This window comes from Oncorhynchus clarkii, chromosome 13 (assembly GCF_045791955.1).
Source record: "Oncorhynchus clarkii lewisi isolate Uvic-CL-2024 chromosome 13, UVic_Ocla_1.0, whole genome shotgun sequence".
NCBI classification, from domain to species: Eukaryota; Metazoa; Chordata; class Actinopteri; order Salmoniformes; family Salmonidae; genus Oncorhynchus; species Oncorhynchus clarkii.
In genome coordinates, this window is record NC_092159.1 from 55,634,480 (window position 1) to 55,661,515 (window position 27,036).

Below are 27,036 nucleotides of genomic sequence, written 5' to 3' on the forward strand. Positions count from 1 at the left end.
CACAAGCACTTTGCATTCATTCTACAGTAGTCATTTGATAATCTATACAAAGGCTGTGGGCGGGATACTGAAGTAGCGCTAATGTTTTATAATAGCTTCCCGAAGGCTAGCCTCAGAGGGGAAACATGAAATGCTTTTCAACGTAATGACGGGGAAAGTTCTAGAAGAGTCATTTGCACCTTTACTACTCAAGCGTTCATAGACAGTACAGTACCATACCTGTTCATATTGGGACTTCTCTATTAAACACAGGTCTATTTACACAGTTTTTCTTCCTTTTCCCACATTTGCTGAATTCATTTTACTTTTTGAAATTACTTTTTTTTTTTATCTTTTTTTTTTAGAGAAATTCTAATTTAAATGTAGTCTTTTTTCCTTTCATAGTTTTTACTACAACAGACACAATCCTTCCAGGAATCATTTTACTGTAGTGCTGACAAAGGTCATTTTTCCAATAAGGGATTGATTGGTTTGCATGGCCATGATAACCTCTTAAGTGACGTGTATCTCATTGTTACAAGTAGATTTTTACATTTAGAAACAATGGTAGTCAGCTTATCGTTCTAACGTAACAACACCAGGTTATTTAGCCACCCCCATCGTACTTATTCTGTGACCAGCCCTCTCCGTCGCCAGACCTAACAAACCGGACGGGTGGCTTTCTATAGGGTGGAGATCCAGCGATGCCATAGTTCAGAGACGCAATATTCAATCCATCTTCTGAAAGAATCACATCCCTGCAACCAGTCATACTCCCTTTTGCTGCTACTTTTGTTTTTCTAGTATTTACAATGGTCTAGAGCATCAAGGCTTCAGGAAGAACTTTAGAAGAAATCAGTTGCTGGTTCTAATTGATATTATGCACTTGTTTTTTTTACAACTTATGGCTTGCTGAAGTAAGAGACGATATAAATAAGATATTGTATAAGCAATGGTCAAAATGAGAATTTTAGGATAAGCCTAACGCCGCCGCTCATATGCTTGGTTTAAAAGTAAGGCATGCAATCAGATGGAATAGATTTAAAGGGTAAGGAGAGGACCATAGATTTAAAGGGTAAGGAGAGGACCATACATTTAAAGGGTCAATCAGCATTTTGAACAATACCAAACGGCTAATCCGCCACTGATGTGGTAAACAGCTGAGGGATGAGGCTGGAGAAATGTAACGACTCTCAACCTTATGGACAGAGTAATGGATACAGGGACTGACTGTCCATTATATCAAGATTATTGTTTTAACCATGTTTTGAGGCTATACAGTGTTTGTATACATTATTAACAAACAAAACTAAAAAAGCTTATTTTGGGTTCTGACAGTTGAGCTAAACGCATTAGGCATATGTTATAGTCAGGAATCAATGGGTATGATTTAATTTGAAAGCCCTTTTAAAGGGGAAGGACTGACAGACATCAAGTATTTTGGATCAAATGTACTTCCCACCAGTGTTTCCAGACAGTCCAACAGAAAATTGACCAGCATTTTCTACGTGATCAGAATGATGAGTATGTAGGGGGGAATGAAATGAGTCCACGAAGATGGAAAAAGACCTTGACTAGTCAGTCGGCTATCATAATAATACATAATACATATCTCGTCCATGGTCCCGAACAACCTTGAGTTGCATGCTTTTCCATAATCGCTTTATTTGACTATCATCTTATTAAAGGCCCTTCTAGGGGGACGTCTTTAGGAGCTTCATCAATTGCAACGCACCCACGCATGCTGTGATAATAAAAGTGGGCGGCTATCTTTAGTAGAAGTATGAAAAGTCCAGGTAAAACTGTCTCTAGTCCAGTTGGTGGTGGCTGTTGCCATTTGCTGTTTTCCTCAACCCGTTGATACTGTGTAGGATATGTCTGGGTATTATACTGATCCTAATTCTCTGTCTGTTTCCTCAACCCGTTGATACTGTGTAGGATATGTCTGGGTATTATACTGATCCTAATTCTCTGTCTGTTTCCTCAACCCGTTGATACTGTGTAGGATATGTCTGGGTATTATACTGATCCTAATTCTCTGTCTGTTTCCTCAACCCGTTGATACTGTGTAGGATATGTCTGGGTATTATACTGATCCTAATTCTCTTTGTTTCCCCTGAGGTTGGATACATTAACATTCGTGAGGGAGTGATTGTCAGGTATTTTGTCAATGTCTGGCGGTCCGTCACGTCGGACTATTTCGTTGCGTGTCTGTATTTTACTGTAAGTGTGCGTCCCGTTTAGACTCAACTTTGCACCGGCCCTCCCGCAAGGTGATGGACATGTAGCTCACACCTGAGATATTGGAGAAACCCTGTGTATCATCAACACTTGTCATATTTTACCATCTCAGTTTGTGATTGCCAGTCGTACATCAGTTCTCTTTCAAAGCTTAGCTGAGATTTAGCGAGTCAATGAAACTATGGAAATCTTTATCTTACGCCGCACCACGAAAATAGATATTCAGAATGTGAAGAAAACACTGCCTTAAGCGTCAGGCGTACCTGTGAAAATGCAATTTCAACGAAGCTGTATACAGATGTGTATTTATCCATATAACGTGGATTTTAACACTAACCCACTTGTACATAAGTGGTTGATTGGACAGTATTTTGAATCTTTACACACTTTTGTAAACCACTTCCACCCTTAGAGGGTGACACTTTAATCATATCCTAAAGGGGTAAACTGAAATGCAGGTTGAGAGTAGGATAGGTGTGCACAGAGAGACTGGCTAATTGCCACAGTCCTTGCACAATGCTCCCAATGTGATACTGGTCCTATCAGGAAGAATTGGGTCAAAATGTTGAACGGTGTTAAATCTCCTCTTAAATCGTAGTAACGAAACATTGATCTCAAAACCATCTATTATTCTCAAGTTTAGTGTTCCACAAGTTGAGGCATTTAAATGTTCATTTAGTTTTTTTATTTATGTTAATTTTTATTTTAAATTACTTTTTTTTGTTTTTGTGCAGAAGAGCACAAAGTTTTTTTTAGACTTTAAAAGTTTTTTTCCCTGTAATGTTCTTTTTATTTAAAGAATTTTTTTGTTTTCGTTGTTTTATAGCGGACCATTTGATTTTGTCAATTTTAATGTAAAGTGGTAGTACTGAGAAGGGGAGACAGAGCGTGGTGCATACCTGGGGAAAGAAGGGAAGAATTGTGAACTGTATTTTTGTTTCAATCTAGATATCAGCCTTGAGGAATGAATTTCATGTAGTACTGGTATTTTTTTCCTCAACTGTGGTGCAGGTGGGATGTTAACTGATGTATCGCTTTCTAGTTGACTTTTGTGAATGGGAAAATAAAAGGTTTTCTATCAAGCTGGGAATAAACTGATGTGGACTGTTTTTATTTAGAAGAACTTCTGATTATAGCATTTCTCTGTTAATGTACCAACTTGCTGACATATTATTGAGTCTGGCTGTACCACGTTAAAGCTGCGCCCTGTCACATTTTTTCATGGTTTCCATCAGAAAAAAACATCAACAAACTGGATGCAGTCTATCACAGTGCCATCCGTTTTGTCACCAAAGCCCCATACACTACCCACCACTGTGACCTGTAAGCTGTCTTTGGTTGGCCCTCGCTTCATACTCGTCGCCAAACCCACTGGCTACAGGTTATCTACCAGTCTCTGCTAGGTAAAGCCCTGCCTTATCTCAGCTCACTGGTCACCATAGCAGCACCCACTCATAGCACGCTCTACAGCAGGTATATCTCACTGGTCGCCCCCCAAAGCCAATTCCTCCTTTGGTCTTCTTTCCTTCCAGTTCACTGCTGGCTTGCTTCTGAAGCTAAGCAGGGTTGGTCCTGGTCAGTTCCTGGATGGGAGACCAGATGCGGCTGGATGTGGTGTTGGAGGGCCAGTAGGAGGCGGCACTCTGGTCTAAAAAAATATCCCAATGCTCCAGGGCAGTGATTGGGAACACTGCCCTGTGTAGGGTGCTGTCTTTCGGATGGGACGTTAAACGGGTGTCCTGACTCTGAGGTCATTAAAGATCCCATGGCACTTATCGTAAGAGTAGTGGTGTTAACCCCGGTGTCCTGGCTAAATTCCCAATCTGGCCCTCAAACCATCACGGTCACCTAATAATCCCCAGTTTACAATTGGCTCATTCATCTCCCTCCCCTGTAACTATTTCCCAGGTAGTTGCTGCAAATGAGAATGTGTTCTCAGTCAACTTATCTGGTAAAATAACGGATAAATAAAATAAATGACTGGAATGAACTGCAAAAATCTTTGAAGCTGGAGACTCACATATCCCTCACTAGCTTTAAGCACCAGCTGTCAGAGCAGCTCACAGATCACTGCACCTGTACATAGCCCATCTACCTACCTCATCCCCATACTGTGTCTATCTTGCTCCTTTGCACCCCAGTATCTACTTGCACATTCATCTTCTGCACATCTACCATTCCAGTGTTTAATTGCTATATTGTAGTTACTTTGCCACCATGGACTGTTTATTGCCTTAACTTAACTAATTTGCACTCACTGTATATAGACTTTTGTTCTACTGTATTATTGATGTTTTGTTTATTCCATGTGTTGTGTCGAATTGCTTTGCTTTATCTTGGCCAGGTCACAGTTGCAAATGAGAACTTGTTCTCAACTAGCCTACCTGGTTAAATAAAGGTGAAATAAAATAAAAAGAGGATCTGAACTCAGCTTGTTCTACAACCTTCCGACAGCTGCCTGACAATCTATGGATTATGCTTAATGTGCAGACCTATCATTCAATGTATGAATGCAATTATTGTAAACCATTGTCAAAACTGATCCTATGCTGGTCCTTTTGACTTAATTTTTTAAAAACTTAAATTAACAATACAATTTACAAAGCCAATAGACAGCTAGTGTACAAACAAATAACCATACAAAAAAACAGATTGTGGTTTGTTTACAATTTAGGCCAATGACGAAATGTCGAATGCGCCGGAAAAGAAACCCCATTTGTTAGGGTCGTCGCGTCACTGGCAGTCATAAACCGTACCTATTTCTAGAATTTATCTTATTAAAATCTCATTTTAAACGTAACCTTAACCACACTGCTCACCTTGAATTGAGATCCAAATGCTCGTTTTTGCTTTTACAATACAGCTATCTAGCTAGTGGAAACCTAATTTGAATGAAGGATCAACTTCTTACTGTAGCTAGCAACTCATTTCTAACTGATTTTTTAGAGAAGAAGAATCGGTCAGTGTTTTCTTTAAATATCGAGGAGCTGATTAGCACAGTTGTGAACTTGTACATGTGATCAGTTCCAGGATTACTCGCTTGATTGGCAAACAAAGACCATCTTGCAAGTTAGCGTGCTTGACACTGATAGTATAGTACCAGCCAACGCCCGGTAGTAACCGTCGCTGTCTAGCTGTTAGGCTTTTTCGTCTCGCACCGTGCTCATATTGAAAATATTCATTATACAGTTAAAACAAGAGAAGGCATACGAGGACTGACTAAGGCTACTGCTGTCAAATGAACTGTCTGTCGGACCTCCCCATAAGTGACATAGGGAAGTGTGGGTAAGTGCATCATCGAACTAGCTTGCTAGCATTACACTTGTTGCCGGTATCTGTCAAATTACAAGGGCCATTAACGTTATAAAGTTCCGTTCCCACTGTGGTGTATATATTTGACTTTTTTTTACTGTAGATATTATTTTTGTTAGCAATGAATGCACAATCATGACCCTATTGACAATTTGATTGTACCAGTCAATGATGGACTGCCTTAGCTGAGAATCTGAAATTAAACGAATGTATGATGCACTCTCCTGCAGTAAGTGGAGTGGATGTCCGAGCCCTGGGTCACTGTGGGGCAAGATGAGGCAGGGGCCGGGAGAGGGGAGAAAGAAGCTAAATCGGCACCACTGAAACAGCCCTCCAATGAAGCCTCCAGGCCTGGACAGCTGGGGTTAGTACCTCTGATGACCCTCACAAGTCTTCCTGCTTTCAGAACAGTTCCATTATACTTAGTAGTGCACTAATGAGCACTGCTGGCTTGGTTTTGATGCCAGCAGTGCTCATTATAGCTGGAACCGTGCTGGAAAAGACAATGTGACAATGTGTCAGCGCCTGTACAGTTTGGGTTGACACGGATGTGTAAGAAGGGTATAACACACAATTGTTTTTCACAGGCTGCCCCCAGGCTCTCAGCTCCCTTCTACTGAACTGAGCCCCTCCCCGTCTGCTGAAGGAAGCGGCTTGCTGTCGTTGCCGTGGGAGATGGTGGCTCGCATCGCCTCGCACCTCCCGGCACAGTGTGTCATCACGGTCCTGCCACAGGTGTGTGTCAGTGGACAGCGTCATACCTTTCCTGGATACAGATCTGTTTCCCTTGATGACAGAGTTGGCTAATGCCATAAAAGACTAGAAACCATGCTAGGCTAGGGACATTTGAAAAAAAGAAATGCTTGAGGGCGGTACTGGGCTGTCATGACCTGGTTACACAGCCATCATAGCTGCTGGAAAGGATCTTGAGAAAATAAAATTTCTAAGCCAGCCTAGTACTATTCAGGCAAGTCCTACAGTGTGAATCAGGTTCATGTCTCTCCCTCTACAGGTGTGTCACGCCCTGGGAAATGTGGGTAAGGACAGCACGGCGTGGCAGTTGCGGGCACGCAGGCTAACTGGTCCCAGAGCTTCCTTCCCCGTGGGGCCACGAGATGGCTTCGACTGGCCCTCGGCCTGCCTGGAGATGGAGGAGCTGATCGCTTGCTGGACGGGCCAGGGGGAGAGGGCTGCCAGGGAAGCCGAGCAGGCAGAGAGGGAGAGAGAGGTGGAGAGGGCCCAGGAGAGGGAAAGGGATAGAGAGGCCCTGGCAGAGGAAGGGATTGGAGAGTGGGAGGAGGTGGAAGAGGGCAGACCCCAAGTGGATGAAGGGGTAGATGAAGTGGGTTTTCAAGTGGAGGGCGTGATGGCGGTAGCGTGGGATAGGGAGGAGTTGATGGAGGAGGGAGAGATGCCGCAAGATAGGGAAGGGGATCTACCAATGGGAGTTGGGGAGAGGAGAGGCAGGAGGCTGCAGCTGAGGCCATGATGGAGGAGGAGAGAGATGATGAACAAGGTGTCCTGGAGGCCATCGAGGTGGAGGAGAGAGTGGGAGTTTTGGCGGATAGAGACGGTCAAGATTACATAGCGGGCCCGGGATTGGGAAGCGAGGGGGAGAGAAACCGGTCCAGCCGCGCTCCCAGTCCTCCCCCAGCCCTGGAGCGCCTCTCCCTCCCCTCGGGGCACATCGCTGAGGTCAACTCGGTCCTCTTGGTAGGGGGCGACGGGGCGTTGTGTGCCTCAGGCTCCCGTGATAGGAACGTGAACCTGTGGGACCTACGGGAAGGGGGCTCCACGGGCAGGCTGCTCCATACACTGGGGGGCCAGGGCCTCTTCAGCACCCACAAAGGCTGGGTGTGGTGCCTGGCGGCCCGGGGACCCCTGCTGGCCTCGGGCTCCTTCGACAGCACAGTGAGGCTATGGGACCTGGGGGCCCAAGGAGCTGAGAGGGGCCTAATCAGGGCCCGGGCTGCCGTGCTCTGCCTGGCCCTCCCCCAGAAGGACGTGCTGCTGGCCGGCACCTACGACAAGAAGGTCAGCGTCTACGACACAAGAGGTGAGTGATTCATAAGATGGGTACTTGTAGTCTCTGTTCTATTAAATTAAATTAGATTATATCAGTCGATAAAAGTGAACACAAACAATACTAATGGTTATCGTATAGAAATAGACTTACTGAGGGGTAATTGGACTAAGGACCTTTACCTGTTCTAGTAATTTATATTTCTATGTGTTATCCTTTGGTTGGCCAAATGAACTGCCCATTCAGAATATATCATCTGATTAGAGCAAATCCAGAAACTATCAATGGGTTTATGGAATTTGACAGACTAACATTGTCAGATGTCGCTGGATGATGAGGTCATGATCTGTCTGCACTGCAGTGGCGGAGCCTCTGGTAAAGAGCCTGCGTCTCCATAGCAACGCGGTGCTGTGCCTGGTAGCGGACGAGCAGTACATCCTTTCTGGGAGTAAAGACCGCACTGTGGTCATCTACGACCGAAGAGCAGGGAAAACCCTACAGAAACTACAGGTACAAACACGCATACACACAGTATAATAATATTATTATATTTAGGGTTGCAAAAGGAGGGTATATTACTGGAGACTTTCAAAGTATTTTTGGGTACTTCAAGTCATCACAGGTATGTGTAGACACAGATATAAAAATGAATACTGTTATTTATATATAATAATATACATACAGTACCAGTCAAAGGTTTGGACACACCTATTCATTCCATGGTTTTTCTTTATTCTTACTATTTTCTACATTGTAAACTAATAGTGAAGACCTCAAAACTATGAAATAACACATGGAATCATGTCGTAACCAAAAAAGTGTAAAACAAATCAAAATATATTTTAAATTTGAGATTCTTCAAAGTAGCCACCCTTTGCCTTGACAGCTTTGCACACTCTTGGCATTCTCTCAACCAGCTTCAGCTGGAATGCTTTTCCAACCTAAGAAGGAAAGAAATTCCACAAATTAACTTTGAACAAGGCACACATGTTAATTGAAATGCATTCCAGGTGACTTCATGAAGCTGTTTGAGAGAATGCCATGAGTGTGTAAAGCTGTCATCAAGGCAAAGGGTGGCTACTTTGAAGAATCTCAAATACATTTGGATTTTTTTAATACTTGTTTTGATTACTACATGATTCCGTATGTATTATTTCATAGTTATGATGTATTCACTATTATTCTACAATGTAGAAAATATTAAAAATAAAGAAAAACCCTTTACTGAGTAGGTGTGTCCAAACTTATTTGTTTGTTTTTAATCCCATCCTTCAGCTACCCTCAACCCCTCCCATCTATATCTGAAGACCATCCAGTTTGATTTCTATTTGCCATATGTTTTTAACTGTGCTGTTTCACAAAAGTTCTGAACCTATATACATTTTACAGGTACATATGATTTGACATTAGCTATCTTGTTGTTTTTAGTCCCACCCTTCAGCTCTTTCTGTTATCATAGTTTCTACAGATTGTAAATTAAAGATTTTTTACTAAAAGTATTATGTTATTGATCGATTGACTATAACTCCTCAAACCACCCAGCAGTGCTATTTGCAGAGTTAGCTCCAGGTAAACTTTTTCAGCCATTCCTGAACCTGCGACCAAAAACAAGCTACATGTGGACAGTACCAAAACAAGTCTCTTCACAGCAACATCTACAGAGCTGGAAAGGTTGAATCCCCTATATATATATATATATATATATAGACATTTGTATAATAATTAAAACATTCTACATTTTGAATCCGGTGTCGTTTTGCATATCAGTTCATTAACCACGTGTACATCGCAAATCTCTGTCACAGCTGTCAAGTTTTGGTCCTTAAACTGGTATACTTTATTTATTAAAATGTTCTTTAACTCATGTTGGTCTTTAATGCAGGGCCGACAGACAAGTTCCTTAATTTCTCACCCTTCCTCTTGTGCTGTTTTGTCTTATTTGGTTCAACAGTGACAGGATTTGGCAAGTTGGCACAAACAGATCCAGGACCAGGCTATAATATGTTAGTGTGTGTGTCTTCATTCTGGTTTGTCTTCTCTCTTCCCAGCTGGGCTCCTACCTGCTGTCAATGTGCTACAGTGACAGTGAGGTGTGGGCGGGGGACAACCGGGGCATTCTCCATGCCTTCTCCATGCAGGCCGGTTTCTTCAAACCCCTCTCCCAGTTCGACGTGGGACACACCTCACTGGTCACCGGCATCCACAGGTCCCCTGGGAGCCTCTACACCTGCTCCGCTGACCGCACCATCAAGGTATGTTAGCCTGGTTAGCCTGGTTAAACCAGTCTGAATGCTGTGAAACAATGGTGGGCATGGCATTCTTTCTGGTTTATGCCAGGCATACACTACACGATTTTGCCATGAATTCGCCACGTTTTTGCTGTCCCAGAATAATTTTCATGATCGGGGTGAAATCGTATTAATTTGGACTAGGATCAGTACGTCTGGACTCATGTAGTTTGTTTGAGCGGGTCAAGGACTCACCGATTTGCTGTTCCGTTCTCCAGACCCCTGTTGGAGGTCCCGATCAATTTTTGACGTCAGAAATGTTGATTGTGTATCTTGTAGTATGAGCAGTGCTACAACGCGATTGGGCGAGGCTGGCTGCCAATAGCCAGAGCATTCAGTATGTGAGACCGAAAGCAACAGCGACATGGACCGTGGTGATGTTTTACATGGCTCGGTGCCCCGGTTGGGCGGAGTTTTGATTATTTCCGACCATTCCATTGTTCCTTAAGTGAAATCTCCACCCACCTGGGAGTGCCCAGGCCCCTGCAAAACAAATTCCAGAAATATTATATCTGCGTCCTACCATGACAGAAACCAAAAAGAGAATTTCATATTAAGTCCATATTCTGGGCCTCAGTCAGTGTTTTTAACAAATGTTTCTGCCCATAATAATGTGCACACTTGTAAAGCAGCTCACTGTTTGCGCGTCAGCATTTTCTTCCTACGACAACCGAGAAACGCAGGGTTGGGTCAGCTAGGGAATCATTGAGTAATGTGAGCATCCCGGGGTTGAGGATGGGTGGAATAAAAGAACGGGTCCAAGTTAAGATCTAGAACCTGTGTGGTGTAAGCCCAGCATTAGCCAGGCTTACACCCTGGAGTCCACTACAATACAATGTCTTTATTGTCCATCTCAGGATGGTTCTTTTTCTTTGTCTCACAATATTACTACACATGTTCAAATAATGATCTATTCAGCTCTGTTGTAATGGTGTTCTGTTTGGGGGTTTTAAATACATGGACAGGCTACTTTATTGTCCTCAAAGAGGAAAATCATTTTCACTGCCCATTCGGTTACAAACAACATTAAACCATTATCAAAGAGCGTGTGCATTGATGACATGAATGAACACATCCATGTTTCTTCATTCCCTGTTCCTATCTTATCAACCATTCATCTTCCAGGTGCACCTCCCCTGTGCCCCTCCAAGAACGCTGTGCACACTGCACCACCAAGCAGGCGTCAATGGGGTGAGTCTCTCGCATCACATTTTTCCTTTTGAGATTCTGATGGCTGATAGCCTCTCTCCTTAGCCTCCTACCTTGATCTGGTTGAAGAAAGATCTGTTTTACTCTCGCTCTGTCTCTGTTCCTCTCTCCTCTCTCTCGCTCTGTCTCTGTTCCTCTCTGTCCTCTCTCTCGCTCTGTCTCTGTTCCTCTCTGTCCTCTCTCTCGCTCTGTCTCTGTTCCTCTCTCTCGCTCTGTCTCTGTTCCTCTCTCTCGCTCTGTCTCTGTTCCTCGCTCTGTCTCTGTTCCTCTCTCTCTCGCTCTGTCTCTTCCTCTCTCTCTCGCTCTGTCTCTTCCTCTCTCTCTCGCTCTGTCTCTTCCTCTCTCTCTCGCTCTGTCTCTTCCTCTCTCTCTCGCTCTGTCTCTGTTCCTCTGTCCTCTCTCTCGCTCTCTCTGTAGTTGAGTGTCGAAGCAGGAGTGCTGGCGATCGCGTCAGGAGAAATGTGTGTGGAGGTGTGGAGGGCCAGGAGTTGAGGGGGTGTGGCCACACCCACCCTAATCTACTTACGTTCCTGAAGTGATGCAAGATGACTGACGTATAATGGTCTGTCATTTAAATGATATACCTTCTCATACTGTATGCTGTGAGAATGTTGACGAGAAGGACCAGTGCTCTTAGCTTTACCCAAAAAACTATATACAAGCCAAACATATTTAGTGTGTCTGTGTGATTCCCATGTATTTTATCAAATAAAATAAGAAAAGAACACACAAAAAGGCTTCCTTAACTAATGTAAAAGAAAAGGCCTAAGATAATAGCACTTCATGGTATAGTGTAGTTCTGTCTGTGTGTCCCTGTGTTGTTGACCCAGCACTCATTCAAACGATTTCACATAAACTGGATTTGGGAGTTAATTTGAGGCACAGCACTACTGAAGGGTTTTAAACACTTGTACATGATTTGATTTTTCATTGGCCTGATTTTAGCTTGTTAATTAAAATGAGGACATTCCGCCACCAGCATTCCAGACAGTTGGTCTCTAGAAAATAGATTAAGAGTTTTTCTCTTTGACAATTGAAACAGATTTGGAAACACAATGTAAAGAATGATTCAAGCCGTTCTGACACACTGATTGTAAAGTATTTTGGTCTAACTGTCATAATGTGTGTAGTGGCGTTCTTGTACTCAATACCACAGCACTTGTTTGTCAATTACACTGTTTTGAGTTCTTCCTCTTTGTCATTCTCTCTTAGGGTAACTACTTTACCAACTCTTAACGTTTTTATTTAATTCTGCACTGTTGAGGAAAGCGCTGTACCGTTACACACGTGACAAAATAAACTTTGATTTGAATCTGTAGCGTCCCAGCATCAACCTCGCTCAACTGGCTCATTTGAGTGCAAAACCCAATAGTACTGCATTGTTCACTAATTATTTGTAACAAGTTTTTTTTATTACACACACTGATAGTCTGAGGCAACAGTGTCTGTCCTTAGCAACAATCAATCTCCATGACAACTCCTTATCTGCGACCCTTCTTCACCTGCTGCAAGATAGTCCTCTGACTGCATAAAAATACCTAAATGATTCAGATTTTGTAAATAGGCTTTTGTGAATATGCGATGTGTGATTTCTTTTGTTATGAATAAAATGTTTACACTCAATCAATTAATTGTTTACCAGTGTACCCTGTGGTTCTGTAATGTCAAGAAGAAGATGTGAACAGTTTGCTCCTTTTGTTATTGAGACATTCTGGACTGCAAGCCACATGCTGAAGTTACAGCATGACCAATACTGTACCAACCAGTCAGTTTATGCTTTAGCCAACATGTTAATGTCTTGTCTGGCATGTTGAAGTAGGACATGTTGAAGTAGGACATGTTGAAGTAGGACATGATGAAGTAGCCTGGCATCAAAACGTTTCACTGTTGTTGATGATGAAGCACTGTTGAATGCAGCACCAGAGAGCGGTGTCCCGGGGCAGCCTTTCTACAGCAGGACACAGGTCTTCTTGTCTTTGAAGGGGTTGGAGGAGGCAGAGATGCCGGTGAGGAGGGGGTCACTGCAACTGTGCTCCTGACAGTACTGCACCAGCTGGGCAGCTGCTGTGGAGATCTGGGAGGAAGAAATAAGGAACAGCCATAACTTAAAGCTTGTCTCAAAGCTGAGGTTATTGTACATTCAGAAGATAGGTGATGCCCAATACAGAGTTATCGATGTGTCCTAAGACGAGTGTGGGGGTAAGTTCACATTTTCCTTGATTCGTTCTGCATCAGACTGCTCTGCACTGCTCCCACAATTGATCTTATTTTTGATTCATCAAAATTGTCATTCTCCAAATTAATTTGAAATTCTACTTCCAACTAATTCATTACACACAGGCTACTTTAGTGTACTCTCACCTTGATCCTCTCCATGCTTGCCTCCACTCGTAGTTGTTCCACAGTCCTCCGTGCCTGCATCACACTGTTATTGCTGCACACCCTCCCTGACATCCCCTCCTCCAGAGAGACTCCCACTTTTAGTCCCAGACAGCAAGCTGAAACTCCACCTCTTTCCACTCCAAAGTGAGAGAAATAAATTAATGGAATTGCAATCAACTGTTGAGTTGAAAATGTTAAACCTGCCGAACACACAGAAACCTGTTCCACCTCCAAATATGGATTTAGATTTGAAATAATAATGGGAAAGTTGCTGTTATATTCTAACACTAGGCTATGTGAGCCTACGTCCAACCGAGGTCCCAAATTCTGTCAGAGTGGCATCCGTGCTTCTACACCTGCATTGCTTGCTGTTTGGGGTTTTAGGCTGGGTTTCTGTACAGCACTTTGAGATATCAGCTGATGTACGAAGGGCTATATAAATTTGATTTGATCTGGCCTCCCTTTTAACCTCTGGTCTCCCCCTCTGCTCTTTGTGGTTACTGTGGAGGCCACTTCAAAGCTGCTGTGATGTGTGTCAGGTTTAAAGGTTACACACACAGTCCTGTAAATGTCACATCAACATCACACATCCCTCACTGATGATAAAAGAGACTGTGAGTGAGATTAATGTTGACACACATAATGATAAGCATAGGAAGGATGCATACAGAACACAATCTTTCACCAGAATGCGTTGCTACGTTTGAACCTTTGCGCTTTCCGTAGTTGTTTCGTGTGCTGCATGGGGAATGTCAGAGCTCTAGACCTGTGGTGTGTTGCTAATGTTTTGCGTGTCTTTATACAATGATACCTTTTTAGTTTCAGCATTCTCTTATTCAAAAAACGTTATGTTGCTTCATTTGTCAGTGGGTGTAATTGTTTTTAAGCCAATAGAGAATGGATAGCTAGCTAGTTGCAAGCCAGGCAGTCCGCAGGCATTGGAGTGTTAGTTGCTAACTAACGTCTGCTATACTTTGATTAGAATGCTGTCTCTATAAGTTGCTACTAAGCACAATACAAGGCAGGATCCTAATATTGTTGCTTGCCACCAGCTAGCTATACAGTAGAATCAGAATCGTTCAGGGAGTTGACAGTTGATTTAGCTAGCTACTGAAGAGTTGACAGTTGATTTAGCTAGCTACTGAAGAGAGTTGACCGTTGATTTAAGGAGTTGATAATGGTGCTGACACTTTGCAAACCTTACATGAACTACAGGATTCCAGCGGTCAGATCATTTTGCTTGTAGCTATTCTAGGTTGAAAGCCACTAAAACGATCTTTGCATAGACTTAGGTAACGTTAATGTTCAGCACTCTTCATGCAACCGTTGCATACCTTTTTGATTTGTTTCCTTGTGTTTGACAGACGGCATGGCGGAACAACACGCCCCCTTCGTGGCCATGGATGCGGTGCTGATGCCCAGCACGGCCCTCCCAGACGACATGCCCCGTATCAAGGGCTATGACTTCAACCAGGGAGTGGACCACCATGCACTGCTCCAGTCCTTCCTCACCACAGGCTTCCAGGCTAGCAGTGTGGCCCATGCCATACAGGAGATCAACAGGATGGTGAGACTCACTGGAGGCCATCTAGCCTGGAATCCTAACTGATATGCTCAGTAAAACTATGGTATAACGGAGCATAAAAGGTTGTATTCCAGGCTAGATGATATCATCCATCTATAGAGCTTTAGGGAGTTGAGATGCCTGGTCCCAGATCTGTTTGTGTTGTCTTGTCAACTCCTATGGTCATTGTGAGTTGTCAACACAACACAGATCTGGGAGCAGGCTAGTGTTGTCATTGGGTCAGAGGATGTCCCGCTCTATGTAGGAGTTGCTCTACTAGGTACAGATCTAGAATCAGCTGACCTAAGATCAGTGTACAGGGGGGAACTAGGGATCCTACTCCAAACATCCCAGGATGTATAAGGGGATAAGATGCCTAGTAATTGGGGATGTGGAGAGTTATGTTAGCGTCCAAGTTGTTGCCATTTATATAGACATACGGCATTCCTTGTCTGATTCTAGGCCTTGCTTTTTGAGGGATTGGGAGAGGAATAAGAAGAGCGAGAAATGTTTAAAGCCCTTTATTAGAGAGAGCTTTTATCATACTGTATGTGGTCTATATTTCTCTCCTTCTGTCATCTATTTATAACCACAGATTGAGAAGCGTCTGGAGCCGCTGGCGGAAGAGGAAGGATGCGGCTCCTCCCTTTCCCATTTGGGCTGTACCATCTTCCTGGGGTACACCTCCAACCTCATCAGCTCTGGAGTGAGGGAGTCCATCCGCTACTTGGCACAGCACAAAATGGTACAGTCCTATACAGCATCCCACCCTCGTGTGTCAAATTCCAGTCCTCCAGCACTCAGTGTCTGCTGCCTGTCATTCCTCACTTGTACTTGATCAATGAATGTGTTTGATTAGTTGGAGCTGCCCCCACCTGGTTATCTAGGTCTTAATTGGACACCTATGGAAAATAAAAACCAGCAGAGACTGTAGCCCTCCAGGAATTAAGTTTGACATCCCTACAACATAAACACTCACTTCAAGATGCCAGTGCATATAGGTGATCGTATACACTAGTAAAATGCTACATGTGTTTGTGGGCTTTCCCAACAGGTGGACGTGATAGTGACTACAGCGGGGGGAGTCGAGGAGGATTTCATCAAGTGTCTGGCCCCCACCTACCTGGGGGAGTTCAGCCTGTCTGGCAAGGAGCTGAGACAGAGAGGCATCAACAGGTAGAGCACTATCACCTCTACTATGGATCGCAAATCATAATACAATTGAGCAATAAGGCACGAGGGGGTGTGGTATATGGCCAACATACCACGGCTAAGGGCTGTTCTTATGAATGATGCAACGCGGAGTGCCTAGATACAGCCCTTAGCCGTGGTATATTGGCCATATTTAAAAATGTATATATTTTTTTATAATAGTAATAATTTCACCTTTATTTAACCAGGTAGGCCAGTTGAGAACAAGTTCTCATTTACATCTATGACCTGGCCAAGATAAAGCAAAGCAGTGCGACCAAAAACAACAGAGGTACACATGGGATAAACAAACGTACAGTCAATAACACAGTAGAAAAATCTATGTACAGTGTGTGCAAATGTAGTAAATAGGCCAGAGACTAAATAATTATTATTTAGCATTAACACTGGAGTGATAGATGTGCAGAAGATGATGTGCAAGTAGAGATACTGGGGTGCAAAAGAGCAAAAATATATATAAATTGCAATATGGGGATGTGCTATTTACAGATGGGCTGTGTACAGTGATCGGTAAGGTGCTCTGACAGCTGATGCTCTACGTTAGAGAGGAGATATAAGTCCAGCTTCAGTGATTTTTGCAGTTCGTTCCAGTCATTGGCAGCAGAGAACTGGAAGGAAAGGCGGCCAAAGCAGGTGTTGGCTTTGGGGATGACCAGTGAAATATACCTGCTGGAGCGCGTGCTATGGGTGGGTTTTGCTATGGTGACCAGTGAGCTGAGATAAGGCGGGGCTTTACCTAGCAAAGACTTATAGATGACCTGGAGCCAGTGGGTTTGGCGACGAATATGTAGTGAGGGCCAGCCAACGAGAGCATACAGGTCGCAGTGGTGGGTAGTATATGGGGCTTTGGTGACAAAACGGGTGGCACTGTGATAGACTGCATCCAATTTGCTGTGTGTTGGAGGCTATTTTGTAAATTACATCGCCAAAGTCAAGGATTGGTGGGATAGTCAGTTTTACGAGGGTATGTTTGGCAGCATGAGTGAAGGAGGCTTTGTTGCAAAATAGGAAGCTGATTCTAGATTTAATTTTGGATTGGAGATGCTTAATGTGAGTCTGGAAGGAGAGTTTACAGTCTAACCAGACACCTAGAATATGTAGACAACTAAAAATACCTAAGTCAGAACCGTCCAGCTTAGTGATGCTAGTCGGGCGGGTGGGTGCAGGCAGCAATCGGTTGAAGAGCATGTATTTAGTTTTACTAGCATTTGGAGGCCACGTAAGGAGAGTTGTATGGCACTGAAGCTCGTTTGGAGGTTTGTTAAGTGTCCAAAGAAGGGCCAGAAGTATACAGAATGGTGTCGTCTGCTTAGAGGTGGATCAGAGAATCACCAGCAGCGAGAGCGACATCATTGATATAAAGATAAAAGAGTCGGCCCGAGAATTGAACACTGTGGCACCCCCATAGAGACTGCCAGAGATCCGGACAACAGGCCCTCCGATTAGACACACTGAACTCTATCTGAGAAGTAGTTGGTGAAGCAGGCGAGGCAGTCATTTGAGAAGCCAAGGCTATTGAGTCTGCCGATAAGAATGCGGTGATTGACAGAGTCGAAAGCCTTGGCCAGGTCAATGAATACGGCTGCACAGTACTCTTTTATTGATGGCTGTTATATCGTTTAGGACCTTGAGCATGGCTGAGGTGCAACCATGACCAGCTCGGAAACCAGATTGCATAGTGGAGAAGGTATGGTGGGATTCGAATGGTCGGTGATCTGTTTGTTAACTTGGCTTTTGAAGATTTTAGAAAGGCAGGGCAGGATGGATATAGGTCTATAAACAGTTTGGGTCTAGAGTGTCTCCCCCTTTGAATAGGGGGATGACCGTGGCAGTTTTCCAATCTTTGGGGATCGCAGACTTCACGAAAGAGGTTGAACAGGCTAGTTATAGGGGTTGCAACAATTTCGGTGGATAATTTTAGAGGGGTTCCAGATTGTCTAGCCCAGCTGATTTGTAGGGATTCAGATTTGTCAGCTCTTTCAGAACATCAGCTGTCTGGATTTGGGTGAAGGAGAAGTGGGGTGGGGGGCTTGGGCAAGTTGCTACGGGGGATACAGAGCTGTTGGCCAGGGTAGGGGTAGCAAGGTGGAAAGCATGGCCTGCTGTAGAAAAATGCTTATTGGAATTATCAATTATCGTAGATTTATCGATGGTGACAGTGTTTCCTAGCCTCAGTGCAGTGGGCAGCTGGGAGGAGGTGCTCTTATTCTCCATGGACTTTAGTGTCCCAAAACCGTTTGGAATTAGTGCTGCAGGATGCACATTTCAGTTAGGAAAGCTAAGGCTAGCTTTTTCAAACTGAATGTGTATATTGGTTCCTGACTTCCCTGAAAAGTTGCATATCGCTGGGGCTATTCGATGCTAATGCAGTACGCCACAGGATGTTTTTGTGCTGGTCAAGCGCAGTCAAGTCTGGGGTGAACCAAGGGCTATATCTGTTCTTCGTTCTACATTTTTTGAGTGGGGCATGCTTATTTAAGATGGTGAGGAAAGCACTTTTAAATAGCGACCAGGCATCCTCTACTGACCGGATGAGGTCAATATCCTTCCAGGATACCTGGGCCAGGTCGATTAGAAAGGCCTGCTCGCTGAAGTGTTTTAGGGAGCGTTTGACAGTGATGAGGGGTGGTCGTTTGACCACGGACCCATTACGGACGCAGGCAATGAGACAGTGATCGCTGAGATCCTAGTTGAAGACAGCAGAGGTGTGTTTAGAGGGCAAGTTGGTCAGGATGATATCTATGAGGGTGCCCATGGTTACGGATTTAAGGTTATACCTGGTAGGTTCTTTGATAATTTGTGTGAGATTGAGGGCATCTAGCTTAGATTGTAGGACGGCCGAGGTGTTAAGCATATCCCAGTTTAGGTCACCTAACAGTACGAACTCTGGGGGGGAATCGATTCACATATGGTGTCCAGGGCACAGCTGGGGGCTGAGGGCGGTCTATAACAAGCGGGAACGGTGAGAGACTTATTTCTGGAAAGGTGGATTTTTAAAAGTAGAAGCTCTAATTGTTTGTGCACAGACCTGGACAGTATGACAGAACTCTTCAGGCTATCTCTACAGTAGATTGCAACTCCGCCCCTTTTGGCAGTTCTATCTTGTCGGAAAATGTTGTAGTTGGGGATGGAAATTTCAGAATTTTTGGTGGGCTTTCTAAGCCAGGATTCAGACATGGCTAGGACATCAGGGTTGGCGGAGTGTGCTAAAGCAGTGAATAAAACAAACTTAGTGAGGAGGCTTCTGATGTTAACATGCATGAAACCAAGGCTTTTACGGTTACAGAAGTCAACAAATGAGAGCGCCTGGGGAGTAGGTATGATTCTGGGGGCTACAGGGCCTGGGTTAACCTCTACATCACCAGAGGAAGGGAGGAGTAGGATAAGGGTACGGCCGAAGGCTATAAGAACTGGTCGTCTAGTGCGTTGGGAACAGGGAATAAAAGGAGCAGATTTCAGGGCATGTTAGAATAGATTCATGGCATAATGTACAGAGAAGGGCATGGTAGGATGTGAGTACAGTGGAGGTAAACCTAGGCATTGAATGATGATGAGAGAGGTTGTGTCTCTGGTGGCACCTGTTAAGCCAGGTGAGGTCTCCGCATGTGTGGGGCTGGGACAAAAGAGCTATCTAAGGCATGTTGGGCGGGGCTGGGGCCTCTACAGTTAAATCAGACAATCATAACTAACCGAAATGGCAGTAGAAAAGGCTTATTGACATTAGGGAGAGGCATGTGTATCTGAGTGATCATAGGGTCCAATGAGCAGCAATAGGTGAGTCAGGGAGCCATTCGGTAGTCGCTACTACACTTGGTGAGCTGGAGACACGGCGATTCAGAAAGCTAGCAGATGGGTCTTCAGCAGCATCGCAACGGAAAAGCCTGTTGAAACCACCTCGGACGATTACGTCTGCAGACAAGTTGTGATGGATCAAGCGGGACTCCGTGTCGGCAATAAAGGGGCCAGACCAATTGGCAAAGTACGTATTGTAGCCCAATAATTAGCTGGTAGACCTCTTCGGTGCTTGCTTCGGGACAGAGGCGTTAGCCAGTAGTAGCCACTCGGTTGCAACTAGCTAGCTCCGATGATCCGGTGTAATGATCCAGAGCTTGCGGCAGGAATCCGGTGATCTGGTAGAGAAAAAGTATATGTTCTGGGTTGATATCGCGCTGTGCAGACTGGCAGGTATTGACCGAGCTGAAGCTGGCTGGTGTCTGAGTTAACGGTGAAGAGGGCTCAAACCACCCAGTTGTTATTATTGTAGGTGCTGTCTAATACACTTAATTGTCACTAATCTTTTCTTTCCTTTCTCCTCTCTCCGCTGTCGCTTTCTTTCTAGGATAGGTAACCTCCTGGTACCTAATGATAACTACTGTAAGTTTGAGGACTGGCTGATGCCCATTCTGGACCAGATGGTGCAGGAGCAGAAAGATGAGGTGAGCTAATTTAACCCTTCGTACAGGAAACGTCATCTTCTGTGTCTGGGTTGTATTCATTGGGGTAAAATGTATCAAAAAAGTTTATCATCCTGGTGTTGCTGGTATTGTCACATTCATTTGACCTTTGACCTCTTAACCCTTTAGGGCACCCACTGGACCCCGTCCAAGATGATCCACCGTCTGGGCAAAGAGATCAACAACCCAGAGTCTGTCTACTACTGGGCCTATAAGGTGAGGACTGGAGGGGCTCACTGTTCTCAGCCTGTCCTTGATATAGAACAGGCGATATCAGTGGAATGAATTGAAACCAGTGCTTTTTGCCCCCTCTCTAAACTCACCAGTATAATGTACAGTAGGGGGCTCAAGCCCCTCATTGGCCTCACCTTACACTATCACAATGACCTCTACAAGGTTAACGGATCATAATATTATTGTTCATATTTGTTGCTGTATCAGTTGTTTGTGGGTACTGTCTAATACACTAAATTGTCGTGCACATTTTCTCTCTCTGCCTCCCTCCCTCCCTGTAGCCGTCATTGAGTTACAATAGGCTGTGTTCATATAATCAATAGATTTTCAACCTCTGTTGCAGAATGACATCCCAGTGTTCAGCCCTGCTCTGACAGATGGATCCATTGGGGACATGATCTATTTCCACTCATATAAAAACCCTGGGCTGGTGCTGGATATAGTAGATGGTAAGAGAGAGAGGAGACATGAGGACTGGGGTTCTGTCTGTGTACATTCCAATTTTTGTAATCCATGGCGATTTACCGAAGCTATTAGGAATAAAGGCCTTGCTCAAGGGCACATTGACCGGTTTCTCACCTTGTCGTGTCAGGGATTCAAATCTTTCGGTTACTGGCCCAAAGCTCAAACCGCTAGGCTAGCTGCTGCCAGTTCTTTCCTTTGGTGATGTGAGACCACACACTTGCCTTGCTTTACATTGTAACTACAGTTGAAGTCGGAAGTTTACATACACTTAGGTTGGAGTCATTATAACTCATTTTTCAACCACTCCACAAATTTCTTGTTAACAAACTATAGTTTTGGCAAGTCGGATAGGACATCTTCTTTGTGCGTGACACAAGTACTTTTTCCAACAATCGTTTACAGACCGTTTATTTCACTTATAATTCACTGTATCACAATTCCTGTGGGTCAGAAGTTTACATACACTAAGTTGACAGCTTGGAAAATTCCAGAAAATGATGTAATGGCTTTAGAAGCTTCTGATAGGCTAATTGACATCATTTGAGTCAATTGGAGGTGTACCTGTGGATGTATTTCAAGACCTACCTTCAAACTCAGTGCCTCTTTGCTTGACATCATGGGAAAATCAAAAGAAATCAACCAAGACCTCAGAAAAAAATTGTCGACCTCCACAAGTCTAGTTAATCCTTAAGGGAGAAATTTCCAAACCCCTGAAGGAAGCACGTTCATCTGTACAAACAATAGTACGTAAGTTTAAACTCCATGGGACCACGCTGCCATCATACCGCTCTGTCTCCTAGAGATGAGCGTATTTTGGTGCAAAAAGTGCAAATCAATCGTAGAACAACAGCAAAGGACCTTGTGAAGATGCTGGAGGAAACGGGTACAAAAGTATCTACATCCACAGTAAAACGAGTCCTATAGCGACAACCTGAAAGGCCGCTCAGCAAGGAAGAAGCTACTGCTCCAAAACCACCTTTAAAAAAAAGTCAAACTACGGTTTGCAACTGCACACGGGGACAAAGATCGTACTTTTTGGAGAAATGTCCTCTGGTCTGATGAAACAAAAATATAACTGTTTGGCCATAATGACCATCGTTATGTTTGGAGGAAAAAGGGGGAGGCTTGCAAACCGAAGAACACCATCCCAACCGTGAAGCACGGGGGTGGCAGCATCATGTTGTGGGGGTGCTTTGCAACAGGAGGGACTGGCGCACTTCACAAAAGATGTCATCATGAGGCTGGAAAATTGTGGATATATTGAGGCAACATCTCAAGACATCAGTCAGGAAGTTAAAGCTTGGTCGCAAATGGTTCTTCCAAATGAACAATTAAGCCCTAGCATACTTCCAAAGTTGTGGCAAAACGGATTCAGGACAACAAAGTCAAGGTATTGGAGTGGCCATCACAAAGCCTTGACCTCAATCCTATAGAAAATTTGTGGGCAGAACTGAAAAAGCGTGTGCGAGCAAGGAGGCCTACAGACCTGACTCAGTTACACCAGCGCTCTCAGGAGGAATGGGCCAAAATTCACCCAACTTATTGGAAGTTGGGAAGGCTACCCGAAACGTTTGACCCAAGTTAAACAATGTAAAGGCAATGCTACCAAATACTAATTGAGTGTGTGAACTTCTGACCCATTGAGAATTTGATTAAATTAAATAAAAGCTGAAATGAATCATTCTCACATTCTTCACATTCTTAAAATAAAGTGTTGATCCTAACTGACCTAAGACAGGGAATTTTTACTTGGATTAAATATCAGGAATTGTGAAACTGAGTTTAAATGTATTTGACTAAGGTGTATGTAAACTTCCGACTTCTACTGTACATATCTCATCCACCACAAACTCGCCACTTGGTGACATTCATTCCAGATATCTATGCACTCAATAGTATGTGTCACTGTTTTGGTGCTTGGTTTTGTAGTTGAAGGGTGGTGTGCTTGGTTTTGTAGTTGAAGGGTGGTGTGCTTGGTTTTGTAGTTGAAGGGTGGTGTGCTTGGTTTTGTAGTTGAAGGGTGGTGTGCTTGGTTTTGTAGTTGAAGGGTGGTGTGCTTGGTTTTGTAGTTGAAGGGTGGTGTGTAATGTATTGTGCTGATAACACGGTCTGTGTTATAGATATCCGCAGGTTGAACAGCAAGGCAGTGTTTGCCAAACGGACAGGGATGATTATTCTGGGTGGGGGCCTGGTCAAACACCATATAGCCAATGCCAATCTGATGGTAAGTAACTACTATTACTACGACTATAAAATGTTCTCTATGATCATATTCCTTAATTATAATGTTGGTGTAATGATGAACTGTTCAATTCACCTATTTTCCTATGATTTTGTTCTGTCGCCACTCACCAGTTAGAAAGTTGACATGCTTAGCAGTGTTGGGGTAGTAAATGACATGTAGTAATGTAAGTACATTTTGCAGTAGCTTGGTGGTAGTTGAACTACATTAAAATCTTGGTAGTGTTTCCAGTAGTTAATGACTTTTCTGCCATGTAGTGGTGTAGCGAACTACTGTTCTTACCATTTGTAGTCCAGAACATTTCAGATTGAGATATTATAGTTTATCATGTAGTAGTTTGGATGTAGTGAACTACTTTTTCAAAGTAGTTGGTAGCTTGGTAAACTATATTTTCAGAGTAGCTTCCCCAACACAGGTGCTTAGCAACCTTAACTAACCAACCAGGTCAAACCATTTTATTATAATGTAACCCCCTCCCTCCTCAGAGGAATGGAGCGGACTATGCAGTGTTTGTGAACACTGGGCAGGAGTTTGATGGTTCCGACTCAGGGGCCAGGCCTGATGAGGCAGTGTCTTGGGGGAAGATCCGCATGGATGCCAAGCCAGTCAAGGTAACTCACTCACCAGCTATCTTATCCCCAGTCTGAAGGTTAATGGATGGAATAGGAAATAATCTAACTTTATTGGCCACCCGAAGATGGAAATGTGCTTTTGGCCTCACCTTATGCTAATATAGATGAAGTGAAAGTGTAACTCGGGGTCAAGCAGGAGAGCAGCTCCCCCAGAACTCTTGATAGATGCATTAGATTGACCAAAGATAAAACACAAACTCACGTTGAACCTTTTCCAATGGCTCTTTCCATTCCCATCTCCAGAGATTTCTCTTAGAGATCTGTATGTTTAGGCTTCTGTTTCCTTTCTGTGTTTTGTTTCTCTCTCCAGGTGTACGCTGATGCTTCCATAGTCTTCCCACTGCTGGTAGCTGAGACGTTTGCCCACCATGCTGACAAGCTGATTCCTGACAAGAAAGAATAACCAAACTAATCAAGGTGTTCCCACTCCACACTTAAAGGAATAATCCACAAAAAAACACGTTTTTTGTTTCATTAGTCAACTGTTGATACAGCCCCAAAATGTTTTGCATGTCAGCAATCAAGTTTTCAAGATATAGAACTTTCAGAAGGTTGGTTCACTTGCCTCATCATCATGATGATGCATCATATGACAGTGATCTGTCTCTGCGTCTGTTTTTAGACATGATGTTCTGTTTACGGACTTCTCTCGCCATTATTTCAGAAATAACTATTTGCTACGGGGTACATTTAGCGTAGCGTAAGTGTTTTTGTTGTTGAATGACGTGAATTGCCATGTACCAATGAGTTGTTTGTGTATGTGTGCATACTGGCACGTTTGAGAATGACATTGCTGAGTGAGACATTACTATATGGTAAACTTATAAGATATGTTATTTTTTTAAGTTAGTGAGAGGGTCTCTGTTATTCAAAGAAATGCTTACTGAGGTGAAATGTATTTATTTATTACCTAGTACCTACTCATGTATATCTCAGTAAATTAATAAAAACAACCTCAGAATGTTTCCATTATTACAGAATAAAACATCTGATGTTGTCTTACTACCTCTTGTTTTCTTCTCCCAAAAACGTTTGGCAATGCTGTAGTACTTGAAATGACCATAAGGGGTCTCCCCTGCCTCACCCACTTTGGGCACGCACATATACAATAGTCCTTGACCGCAACTCTTCCAGCTAAAGTGCATATCATCTCTGACAGTGATCTGGAGGCATTAGCTACCATTGTGTACATGGATGTACTTGCCAATCAGTCAGAATGTTTATACTTTACATGAATCAGCATCATGTGAGCAAATCTACAGCTGAGTACAGGCAGCTCAATTCTGATATTTTGCCCAAATATTGTAGAAAGCGATGATCTGATTGGTTAAAAGTCCAAGTGTAGAAATAAATAAATTGGGCAGCCCAATTTTGCTGTGCACCGTTATACATTTAATATATTTTATTGAACCTTTATTTAACTAGGCAAGTCACTTAAGAACAAATTCTTATTTACAATGACGGCCTACCAAATGGCAAAAAGCCTCCTGCGGGGACGGGGGATTAAAGATAAAAATATAGGACAAAACACATCATGACAAGAGACAACAACACTACATTAAGGAAAAACCTAAAGCAACAACAGCATGGCAGCAACACATGACAACACAGCATGGTTGCAACACAACATGACAGCAGCACAACAGTTACGTCATATGTCAAACTCATTCCACAGAGGGCTGAGTGTCTGGGTTTTCGCTCCTCCCTTGTACTTCATTGATGAAATAAGGTAAATAATTAGTAAGGAACTCCCCTGACCTGGTTGTCTAGGTCTTAGATGAAAGTATAACCAGAAACACTACATTTTAGTAATTTAGCACAGTGTTTCCCAACGCTAGTCCTCAAGTCCCCCTACAGAACACATTTTTATTGTAGCCCTGGACAATCACACCTGATTTAACTAATCAACAAGCCCTCTGAGTTGAATGTGTGCTGACCATTATGCTTGTTTACACTGAGCAGCACTGGGGTCGGAATACAATCGTGGTTATATGAAGACACCATGGACCCGGCCAGAGATATGAGTTGGAAAACGTACCTCAATGCAGGGATGGGATATGCCACTATACTCCAAATTGTACCTTTATCCAAATTGCTGTTTTGGTCCTCTTGCTAGCTACCAGTAGCCACAGCAGCCACTATGGAAAGGCACGTCATGTTGAACAACAAAGGAACTGATTCCACTAGCTGCTAGCTAGCATGGGGACGAAAAGGGAAGTATTTCAATCTTCTCGATGTATCCGTGTGGATAAAGGTAAACTGTGTAGTACAGTGGCATATCCCTGCATTGACGCACGTTTTCAACCCCGTATCTGGCGCCAGTTCCTAACCATGATTGTGTTCTGACCCCAGTGCAGCTCAGTGTAAACAAGCGTAACGGTAGGGTCAGTATCTTCTGGCAACCGGAGCTACTTACATCAGTGTATTCATCTTAAGATAGCCAGGTGAGACAACAACCTATCACAGTCGTAGGAAGTTATGAAGCTCAAAACAAGTCAAGGGTATAGTTATTGACAGTAAGAGGATATTGGCATTAACACTGCAATTACATGCTACTGTGGGGTGAGATGTGTGGTAGTGTGTTTGTTCATTGTTTTCAGTTGGTGGGTGTTATTGAATGCGTTTCCAGATCCAAGAGGCCATGTCAGGTAACCATTCCATCAATCACTGCTGTTGTCTGTGTGGTTCTGCCCCTCCCAGTTCCCTTGAAGAGTTAATGAAGGAAGTATGTGTCGTGTGTGGGCTGTTCTGTGGAAATGTCTGTTGGCACCGTTACCGGTTGTGCACGCACACACACAC

General features: G+C 43.6%; 3 protein-coding genes across 3 annotated transcripts; 2 read left to right on the top strand and 1 right to left on the bottom strand.

Moving 5' to 3' along the window:
- The first annotated feature begins 5,270 nt into the window (after positions 1–5,270).
- Positions 5,271–12,679, top strand: LOC139365146 (F-box and WD repeat domain containing 9). The gene is given in 9 exon segments (XM_071102577.1): positions 5,271–5,505; positions 5,763–5,896; positions 6,120–6,267; positions 6,545–6,980; positions 6,983–7,588; positions 7,917–8,065; positions 9,604–9,807; positions 10,969–11,034; positions 11,470–12,679. Coding segments are annotated over 8 exon segments (1,806 nt in total). The 5' UTR covers positions 5,271–5,505; positions 5,763–5,774; the 3' UTR covers positions 11,545–12,679.
- A 185-nt stretch (positions 12,680–12,864) lies between these two features.
- LOC139365148 (guanine nucleotide-binding protein G(I)/G(S)/G(O) subunit gamma-12-like) lies at positions 12,865–24,595 on the bottom strand. Its single transcript, XM_071102580.1, has 3 exons — positions 24,440–24,595; positions 13,414–13,571; positions 12,865–13,126 (listed from the first exon to the last, which is right to left on the bottom strand). The coding sequence occupies exons 2-3, from the start codon at positions 13,504–13,506 to the stop codon at positions 13,001–13,003; spliced, it is 219 nt and encodes a 72-aa protein (XP_070958681.1). The 5' UTR covers positions 13,507–13,571; positions 24,440–24,595; the 3' UTR covers positions 12,865–13,000.
- LOC139365147 (deoxyhypusine synthase) lies at positions 14,148–25,239 on the top strand. Its single transcript, XM_071102579.1, has 10 exons — positions 14,148–14,205; positions 14,799–15,001; positions 15,594–15,743; positions 16,053–16,174; positions 20,550–20,646; positions 20,794–20,880; positions 21,242–21,347; positions 23,484–23,587; positions 24,091–24,216; positions 24,548–25,239. Exons 2-10 carry the CDS (start codon positions 14,804–14,806, stop codon positions 24,638–24,640), a joined length of 1,083 nt encoding a protein of 360 aa, XP_070958680.1. The 5' UTR covers positions 14,148–14,205; positions 14,799–14,803; the 3' UTR covers positions 24,641–25,239.
- The last annotated feature ends 1,797 nt before the right edge of the window (positions 25,240–27,036 follow it).

Excerpts from the sequence above, each read along its gene's own strand:
- LOC139365148 (XM_071102580.1), bottom strand. The coding sequence starts at position 13,506 with ATGTCAGGGAGGGTGTGCAGCAATAACAGTGTGATGCAGGCACGGAGG. Across the intron at positions 13,127-13,413 it reads CAAGCATGGAGAGGATCAAG|ATCTCCACAGCAGCTGCCCA; the intron begins GTGAGAGTACAC and ends TCTTCCTCCCAG.
- LOC139365147 (XM_071102579.1), top strand. The coding sequence starts at position 14,804 with ATGGCGGAACAACACGCCCCCTTCGTGGCCATGGATGCGGTGCTGATG. Across the intron at positions 16,175-20,549 it reads AGACAGAGAGGCATCAACAG|GATAGGTAACCTCCTGGTAC; the intron begins GTAGAGCACTAT and ends CTTTCTTTCTAG. Across the intron at positions 24,217-24,547 it reads TGGATGCCAAGCCAGTCAAG|GTGTACGCTGATGCTTCCAT; the intron begins GTAACTCACTCA and ends TTCTCTCTCCAG.